The sequence below is a fragment of the Ciona intestinalis genome, chromosome 12, assembly GCF_000224145.3.
Source record: "Ciona intestinalis chromosome 12, KH, whole genome shotgun sequence".
In the NCBI taxonomy this organism is placed as follows: Eukaryota; Metazoa; Chordata; class Ascidiacea; order Phlebobranchia; family Cionidae; genus Ciona; species Ciona intestinalis.
This window is the reverse complement of record NC_020177.2, coordinates 4,771,012-4,781,105: the sequence shown is the minus strand read 5'-3', so window position 1 is coordinate 4,781,105 and position 10,094 is coordinate 4,771,012. Positions and strand designations below refer to the sequence as shown.

Genomic DNA, 10,094 nt, shown 5'->3' with positions numbered 1-10,094 from the left:
TGCCATTCAATGGAGTTATTTCGCTAACCTTTGGTTGGTATGATTCGAGAGGATCAGTCGTGTTGTTTAATTATACTACAATTCACGTCATTTAGTACATATGTACAGGCGACATGCTTTCACGTGACTCTCGTGTAAATTAAACCAGGTATCGTTTACTTGTGTTTTGGCCATGTTGATGAGATTACTAGCAGGAAGGTGAATGTTTATGAACTCGGGTTGATTATGCTTGTATATAGGTATGTCGATAAACGCGACGTGAAAAGCGCGGAACGCAATAAATTCGTAGATTGGCAATATATACTAAAATTATCTATAGGAAATTTAGACCAAGAATGGGATGGTGTTCATTCGCGATATAAAACTTTCAATGAAAAGTTCCACAACCAACAAGGGAAACTAAGTGCTGACACCCATGATCCTTGATGTTGGGTAGTGTGGGCATGGAAAAAGAGACATTTTATTGTTTAACGAAGGAATCAGAGACCGCCGAGCTCGTGTCCACCAAAAAATGGACACAAATTGTTGCGCGCATCGTAAACAAATAAGTGACTAGGATTTGCGCGCCTGTTTTTGTTACGCACAATATATTCATGGTTACGAAAGCGCTGACTTGTGGGTAGATTAGCTCAACCAGGCAAATTAGATCAGCGCTTTTCAATCGGTGTGCAGTAAAATATGCCAGGGGTGAACCAGTACAAAAGTATCTACAAGGGTGCATCACCAACTTCAAATATTTTTAGCAATTAGTTTTATGTTAAAGCAATCAGGGAAACATGAATTCGTCACAACAACTTTAGGGGTTCACCAACCCCAAAAAAGTGGAGGAACACTGAATTAGGTAATCGAATGGTGGGCTCGCGAAAATTGTGCAAAACAATTGCAATAGGAGTTTGCACGGCCCCGTGGCCCCGTATTCACCGTGTGGCCCGCGCGGGCCACCGAAGTGTCTTGGGCCATGGCCCCAATTTTTTTCTAGGGCACCGTGGCCCCGAAGTGTCTTGGGCCATGGCCCCATTTTTTTTAATTTCTAGGGCACCGGACCCTCTCGGCCCTGTGGTCCGCTAAAGGTATTTTAAACCGTGATGGGATTTTGGGTATTGTGTTATTTTTCATTGCCGTGATACATAAATTCAATAAGTTTAAAACTATAGTGCTAACATTATAGTCTGTTTTACCCATGCAAAAAAAATATTAGCACAAACTTTTGCTGTTACATAAATCAGTTTAAAACTATAATACTAACACAACAATCGGTTTTATTAGAACGTTTAATATTCATTCACTCATGCAAAAATAAGGCATATTGGCACATCTGATCAATAAAAAAATGAGGCGGATCGGATGAATATGCTATATGCAAAGGAATTCTACATTTCTATGAAAAAAAGATCTTCCTGTACTGTAAACATACAACCCCTAAAAGGAGTACATGTTCTTGCCCTTTATTCCCACCAAGCGAGAGATTCCGGCTTAATTACTCTCCGTTTTCGTTGATTGCCTCGCGCATATACAAATCGGCGTTTTTCTACACGAGTCCTTTTCGTTAACACGCTAGCATACTGCAGTTTAGAAGCATTGGAAGCATTAGGAGAATATTGAAGTTGTGTGAGTTTGCTGCAGTTTAGAAGAATATTGAGTGTGGGGAAAGATGGGACACCTTTTCATTATATTTTCTCGTCCCATGTGATAGTAAACAAAGAACATGCAAAATTACAAACGTATCCTCACGTCTCCTATAGACCATTGTTAATTGTTTAAAACACGATCAGGATATTCTGTTCTAAAGGTGTCCCATTTTCCCCTATTCTACTAGATACATGGTTCAGTATGAATGAATGAATTCAACTTACTTTATCCTCGCGTGGCCAGAAAACGATGTTCGTTATACCACGAGTGTTCTGTTTCACAAGCCTAAGCTTATGAGTATTTATATCATATACTATACTAACACAGCAATGTGCCTTATGGTGAACTTATGGTTTATTATTAACGTTATCTTTCATTTCAGATCTAAATACCAATAAATATTAAAGATCTGTAGACCGAAAAGGATTAATAAAAAAATCGGCCATACTATATACCCATGCGCAATAACGCCCGCCCCAAGTATATCATGCCACCAAGTCAGCATACCAAGTTTAACACTTCCTTTTTTATTATCTAATAGAATGGGGAAAAAAGAAAAACAAGGAAAAAAATTAATGGAAAAAAAAGAAAAAAAACTGATAAAATCAGTCCAGAGATTCCCGGTATTGTACGCAAACACCATGCAGTTAGGAACATACCGGGAATCCATGTGGAAAAACGTAGCCAGGGATATGGAGGAAACTGGTAAGGATATTTTTTATCATTTGGCTTGTGTTCTTACGGGGTATACAAAAGTAAAATCAAAAATTGCATTTCTAGAAATGCTAAAATGTGATCTAGAGAAGTTATGTTATGGTACTTGTGAGGTGGCACCAGGTGTATGAAATCAAATACCTGTGTTATAACGGCTGTTGTTTTTATGCCATGCGAGGGTTAACCAAGTTACACTTCGTGCAAATTTGTTGCTACGCCCCTTAAATGTGTTCCTACATACACTAATAACATTGTGTTTTTTTCAGTGAAATGGTGCAAGCAGAAGTGGGCGTACCTCCGGTGCAGTTACGGGAGATATCTGCGCAAAGAAAGAACCGGAAGTGCGTCCACCCACCACCACTACCATCAAGAATTGCAATTTTTAAAAGAACATTTAGAAATTAATTTACAGAAAAAAAAGAAAAAAGAGACTCAGCCAGAGTTAGAGCCAGAATCAAGCGGCGATGAAGTCTGGCTGAGTCAGAAAAAAAAATATAAAAACCTAACAAAAGAACAAAAACACAGTTTTAAAAATATCACTACCAAGGCGCTTGCCGATCTTGGCGGTTCTGCCAATAAGCCAGTATGTGTTGTAAAGCCTATTCGTCGAACACGGTAAATTTGTTTGATTATTTTGTTTTTTTACAAGAGATATTGACTTATTGTTGCAACACCGCTAAAATTGTCATCCGCCTTGGTAGTGTGCATGTATATACTTTTATATTTCTTACTTTTTTATTTCTAGTGCCTTTTTGATTTCGCTTTCTAAATCCATTTCATATCATCTATTTTTATAATCGTGATGTTCCGTCTTTTCTCGTTCCGACATTAAATACTTGTGACAACTTTCGGCGTAATCTCAATGGATATTTTTAAGAAGCAACTCCGATCCGAGTACCGCGATTCGCATTCTCGTCTTATAGTATGCGCGTATCATTGCAAGCCAAGGCAACACGCGTTAGAGTTAGAATCTAGTTTCGGTCTCTTTTTCCTACTTTGAACTAAGCGCACATTAAGAAACAGTTATAGTGCTGTTTGAAATTGAAGAAGTCGTTGAGTAAGCAAGCTGAATATGTCAGAAAATTTAAATATGTCACAAAAAACAAAAGTACATGCCTTCGTTATATTTTTTCCTACATTAGACTACTTATATTTAGACGAGCTTTGGTGTTTTTTTAGCGTAGATTATTTTCAAGAACGATCGCCTCTTTAATGTTTTAATGACTGGTTTAACACCTTTTACGCCGGACAAGCATTTCCTTACGACCGCTTCGCCTTCCTTCGAGGCGAATTAAATCTCTGCAGTGAATATAACGATTCGCATTTTCGTCTAGTCTGCACATATCGTTGCAAGGCAAGGCAGCACGCGTTAGAATCTAGTTTCGAGGGTCTCTCTCTCCCTACTCTGTACCTAGCGCTTATAAAATGATTATACCGTTTAAAATGGAGAAATCGTCGATAAAGTAAGGTGAAATGGTATGCCAGAAAGACATTTCACAAAAAACATCTAAACATTTCCCTTAGTTATAATTTTATACGAGCACGGGCGAGAACAGAAAGTTTTAATAAGATTAGAGTCTATTTAATTTGTGATATTCCGCTTCGCATATATATTATAGTAGGGCGGGGGAAGACGGGACACCTTTTGAACATAATATCCAAATATCCTGATCGTGTTTTAAACAATTAACAACGGTCTATGGGAATCGTGAGAATACAGCTTTATAATTCTTTGAATGTTCTTTATTTCCTAATAAAATGGACGAGAAAATAGAATAAAAAGGTGTCACATCTTCCTCCACCCTACTGTATAATATAAACATATATTTAAGCCATAGACTTTTTACACAGATGTAATAATATCAGGTCCTCACACAAGTTCGTACTACATTATTTCGATAAAATCTTATTCAAACTTTGCTCCAAAATCAAAATACGTAACAGTTGGCTTTGCGGTAAAGTAATAGTCACTTTTAGTAAGTTATTATTATATTGGCCGCCCTCGAATCACTGGGTGTACCACCGGATGCCAACCGTGACTTTCGTTTGCTTACAAGGCTTCCAATGGACCGTAATTATATTTCCCACAGTTTATACATTAGCTAGAACAGTTGTCGTGGTGGTGGGACAACTTTCGCCTAAATCTCTAGGTCTGTGACATGCCACGCTGCTGTAGGACCTGACCTACGCGTATAGAACATATAGAATCGTTTACAGGATAATATGAAGTATACCGTGTGAGGGTTTAAGGCGTCTCATTTGGCTTCTACTTATACGACCAGGTAAAATCTTAATACAAACCAATGCGCTTCCAACCAGAAGATTAAAATCATAGGTGAGGGTGTTCAAGTTCGCGTTTTAAGTTTTCAGGTAAAATAAAATAAAACAGCGAAGGGAATCTTTCACAGAAGAGCGAAGATAAGGAAATAAGGAATAAAACGAAATTCGTTAGAAACTACTGAAGTAAAAATATAAAACGTAGAAGCGAAGATGCTGTAACCGACAGCATTGAACAGATCGCTGTCACGATAGGTCAGAGGTGTATTAGTTGTGTGTTTATGTTCGGCCGTTTCGGTTTCCATTTATCTTCAAGCTATTTTATGAATTAGCTCTAAAAATTTACAGGTTAAATTGTAACGATGCTGGCCGATATGTTTAATAGTGCAATCCCGTACTTGCTGCTTTTTTTAACAAGTGATGTGCAAGCAAGCGTTTTAGTAAATCAAGCTACGGAAGCGAATGCAATTCAAGCAAATCTCGGTAAATACAAGTTCTTGCTGCAAGGCATGTTATAAGTCTGGGATCTTCTGCTAATTTATTTTATGAGAAACAACGTATCACTATCACGATAATGGGAATCTAAATAGGACGTATAAAAAACGATGGTTCTCGAAAAATTAATTACCAGAAAAAGAGCTCAAACAGACTTGAATGTCGCATTTCTAGAACCGCGGTGTTTATAACACGCTGACAGGTCTTTAAAATATTCTGTTTACTGTAAACAGTGTATAGCATGCTCCCTTATTTTATTGTAGCTCTTTAAGTGTTGCCATATATAGTAGGATGGGGTAAAACGGGACACCTTTACACATAATATCCAAATATCCTGAATGAGTATTAAACAATTGACAACGATCCATGGGAGTCTTGACGATAGAGATTCTTTAAATAGTCATTGTTTTTTTTAAACAATTAACAACGATTCATGGGAGTCTTGACGATAGAGATTCTTTAAATAGTCATTGTTTTTTTTAAACAATTAACAACGATCCATGGGAGTCTTGACGATAGAGATTCTTTAAATAATCATTGTTTTTTTTTAAACAATTAACAACGATCCATGGGAGTCTTGACGATTTTATGATTCTTTAAATAGTCATTGTTTTTTTTACAAAATAGGAAGAGAAAATAGAACGAAAAGGTGTCTCATTCCCCCTCCCCCCACCCTACTATATTATTTTTTAAGTGTTGATAAAACTAATTAGTTTGGACCTAATATAGAGGGCACAAAACAACACTTAATGCATGCTGAAATCTATTTAAACTACCTTGTAATACCCACTTACATTAAATTATATTTCCCGTTTATTTCTGACCATCTTTGACCCGATATCTTGCAGCAACGGATGGACCTCATCCGCTCGTGTGTCGTCGGGACCAAAACGTCACAAACATCCCAACTACAAGTAAGTAGACGTGTCATCAATGATATTTTATGAAATTACTTCTAATATAATTATCACCTGTTCAAGTTATTTAAATAGAAATATACGATATGGCAGCCTTCTGTTTGTTTTTTTTTTATTCTGTTCTATACATAAGCAGTGAGGTCCTATATATACGGCGGTCACGCCATAGCATCTGTGATTTATTAGGCAGAGTTTTACTCCAACAGTATTAAAATACATTCAAAAGAAAAGCGACATGCATAATGCGAATATTTTAAATTAAACAGCTGGTCACTTTAATTACTCTTTTATATAAAAAAGATAATTCACATTTCATCTTACATAGTTTTATCAAGCAAAAAGGATCACAAACAACATCAGTAGGCTACCTGACTTTCAGGTCGTTCCAAGAAGCGAGTAAAAGTCGCATGTGTAACCACTTGGCAGGTGCCCTAATCCTGCTAAAGCTCTCTTTGAGTAGTAACAAGGCGCATTGAAAATGTATATTTTGGTATAGTGGGCCAACTCTGGCCGATATCACAGATGTGCCACCCTTAGGGCCTCACCTACATACAGGAAAAATTATGTTTCTTATCTCTTTTTAAATGTTCAAGCTATTCAACAGTTTTAGAACTCGAAGCTAAATCCCAGGTCTCATGACGTGACTTGCTGTAGGACCTCACGCACGTAGTATAAAATACACGTTCATTTATACTTGTAAGCCAAATATGTTTTAAACAAATGTTTTAAACGTCCAAGCGATCTTTTACCAGTTTTGGAAGCATCGGCCACACCGCCTCTACCATTCCGAACTTACTGCGTATGGGAGATAGGAAATATTTGCAACTCAGAAGAATTTGATCGAAACGGCGGAGCTATTTATTTGGGCCAGGTATAAAGGGTGAAGTGAAGTACCGATAAAACAGTATTAAGGTAGCTGTACACAGCACCTGGAATTCGTCCGTTTTGTCTGCTTTGTCCGGATTTCGCTGCCGCATGCGGAACGCGGTAATGGATTTGCATACGACTTCGCAAGCGAATTCGCATGGATACTATGTGTACAGCCACCTTTATTCACCGAATTGTACGCAGTTGCAAACTTGGTAACGTTCGGTAGTATTGACTGGTTTATAACAATATTTACCACAGATATGGTGTATGGCGTCATTCAAAGAGAATATTTAACAGGTGTTGAAACTCAATAAGCCGATATGACCCACTATAAAATACGGTCGCCAAACATACATTGATAATACATTGTATATCACGCAGTCTTGATGGATTTGTGGTGAATGCACGTTTACTGTAAAGCAATACTTACATTTTCTCAATGCACAGGACATGGATCTGGGCACCGACAGCTTTTCCATCTTCGCCCATATTCGTCTTCGTCCACGCAGTGGTTCAGACAACTGGGGTGGTCGTATTCTAAGCAAAAGAACTTCTTATAAAACGGGATGGCAGTTTGTAGTACCGAGTTTCTATGGGCGTAAGTTACATTTATATAGTCAGTTGCATTGAGGTCAACACAGAACCGCACCCATACTACGCACATCGCAGTATCGACGTTAAATATGCGGAATCTATAAATACGGAGTAATAATACATTAACCATGCCATAATAACATTTGGTTTATATGTCATATCTAAATCAACCAGGTCACAGTATAAAGTAAAAATCTAATATATAGGGCAGGGGGGTGGGGCACATTTTCAATCTATTTTCTTTCAATTTGGTAGTAAACAAAGAAATATTAAAAAGTTATAAAATTCTATACTCGCGACTTCCATAGACCATTGCTTATGGTTTAAAACACGATAGGGATATTTGGATATTATGTGCCAAAGTTGTCCAGCTTTTCCCCACCCTACTATATCTATAATAAGCCATATACGCTGATGTCAACTTGTTTTCTTTCCACAGGTAAAGTGTCGATGTATATGAACGATAATCCAGGTCACATAACATACGGTGAAGCAGTAATTCCAAACTATACTTGGTTGACAGTAGCCATCACAGTAAATAGAGACGATTTCAGGTAAAATGCTATCGTAATAAGGGGGCTAAATAAGGGGGCTTAATAAGGGGGCCAAATAAGGGGGCTTAATGCACGATATTTGAATGTATTATATCATCCTATTTGATGGTAAACAAAGAACATTCAATAACTAAAAACCGTATTCTTGCGACTCTTATAAGACAGTTGTTAATTGTTTAAAACACGATCTGAATACTTGGATATTATGTTCGAAAGTATCCCATCTTCCCCCACCCCACTACAACGTATGGGGGCTTGTGACGAAATTAACGAAATTAACGAAATCGATGAAAACGTTCTCATTATATGAAAATTGACATATTGTAGATTACACTAACAATTAATCTACGTTAACAGACAGAGCAACCTGGCTACAGTTAATGCATATTTAAACGGACTGCCCGATGGATCGCCTTACATTGTGCAACTTGACGGGACCTTATCCACACAGGCCCCGCTTACTATTGGTTTGTATAGACATTGTATGTTTTTTTTGTATGGTTAAATTATATACACGGTTTAACATTACATTGCATGAGGACGTTTTTTACTCTTTTATTTCCAATTCTTTACGGTATCTGTAGTACGGTTGACATATTGGTTAAACAAAGCTTTAGAAAGCGTACCAAAACACTATCACGAAAAGTGGGATATATATAATGTGCTTACGGTATCTATCTTACCCCAGTACTTTATATATAGTTACGAGTATATGTCACCTGGGTATTGCTTCCTAACAGCAGATAACCTTACTTTGTTTTGACCAAAGCAAAAAATACCATCGGTCAAATATTATCCCTCGAAAGGTGCAGGTCAATATTTTGTCGCTCTAGGCGTTTTTTATACTTCGAATATTTAAAGGAGTGGGCGGCATTTAAAATATTTAAATGATTTTAAAACAAAGTAGGAATTTTCGCCGCAAACAGATTTTTTGAACGCCTAAATATTTCGCCATTTACAGAAATTTTAATTGTCGCCTTTTAATACCGGTTAGCTGTAAAACAAGCCGCAATAATTAAAGGGTGGTAAAAGTTAAGACGAAATTAATTGCGGAATTTTAAGAGCAATACGCAATTGGTAGCTCATGATAATTGCAACAGGTGTACAAGCGGAAATTACGAAACGAAGTGTGACTCTTTGAAAAGTTTAATCAAACGCAATCGGAGCTAAATTTTAACCGGAACCTAAACTAAAATAACCGGTTTTGAAAAGATCTCCGTCTGTATAGTTGCGAAAAACTTTAAACCAAGTTAAAATAATTTAATAACTTTGTTATCTAGGCTAACTATAGAAGTAGGTACCGGAAGCTCTGGCTTCAAAGTCCGGCCACGAACACAAGGTATTAATTTAAATTGAAAATGGCTACGATGGTGTTGGCTATGCTGGGATAATCTTCTTATAAATTGTACTTGTTTCCATCGGGTGTTGTTTTAAATTAGCAGAATTTCTCTTAAAAGGCGATATACATCGAGACGATATAGCGCAGTGTATTATATAATGGAAAAACATCGCAGCGCTTTTCGAAATGAAACTTACTTTATCCTCGCGTGACCGGAAAACGACAGTCGTTATTACACGGGTTAACACCTCGTGCCAGTTCACGAGTTACCATGCGTATTACTTTGTGGGTGATTATTTCAGGGGGATTTTTTTATGTATGGCTGATAATTTGAAAACCCGTTTGTTTCCAGGACATTGGATGTACGAAGACAACACTTATCATGTCGGTAGAAAAGATTGGAGAAGTCCTACCAGGCAAAGACACGTCCACCGCTTCTACGGAGATATAAGTGACCTTACTGTATGGAAGCAAGCTCTCACTCCAGAACAGATTCTACATTATTCAGAGTCTATTGTCGCCAAAAACGGTAAACTTTTACGCGTAAAGTGGGGTAGCTGGGGGAGACGGGACACCCTTAGCACATAATATCCAAATGACCTGTTAGTGTTTTAAACAATTAACAACGGACTATCGAAGTCGTGAGGATAAAGTTTTATAACTCTTTGAATGTTGTTTGTTTACTATCAAATGGGACGAGAAAAA

At 37.4% G+C, this 10,094-nt stretch overlaps 1 protein-coding gene and 1 long non-coding RNA gene across 2 annotated transcripts; one reads left to right on the top strand and one right to left on the bottom strand.

Moving 5' to 3' along the window:
- Positions 1 to 2,064: 2,064 nt before the first annotated feature.
- LOC108949971 lies at positions 2,065 to 2,966 on the top strand. Its single transcript, XM_018814253.2, has 2 exons — positions 2,065 to 2,334; positions 2,610 to 2,966. The coding sequence occupies exons 1-2, from the start codon at positions 2,172 to 2,174 to the stop codon at positions 2,960 to 2,962; spliced, it is 516 nt and encodes a 171-aa protein (XP_018669798.1). The 5' UTR covers positions 2,065 to 2,171; the 3' UTR covers positions 2,963 to 2,966.
- A 2,965-nt stretch (positions 2,967 to 5,931) lies between these two features.
- LOC113474748 lies at positions 5,932 to 7,419 on the bottom strand. The gene is made up of 3 exons (XR_003396433.1): positions 7,333 to 7,419; positions 6,401 to 6,577; positions 5,932 to 6,023 (listed from the first exon to the last, which is right to left on the bottom strand). It is a non-coding gene; the product is annotated as an uncharacterized LOC113474748 (long non-coding RNA).
- Positions 7,420 to 10,094: the final 2,675 nt, after the last annotated feature.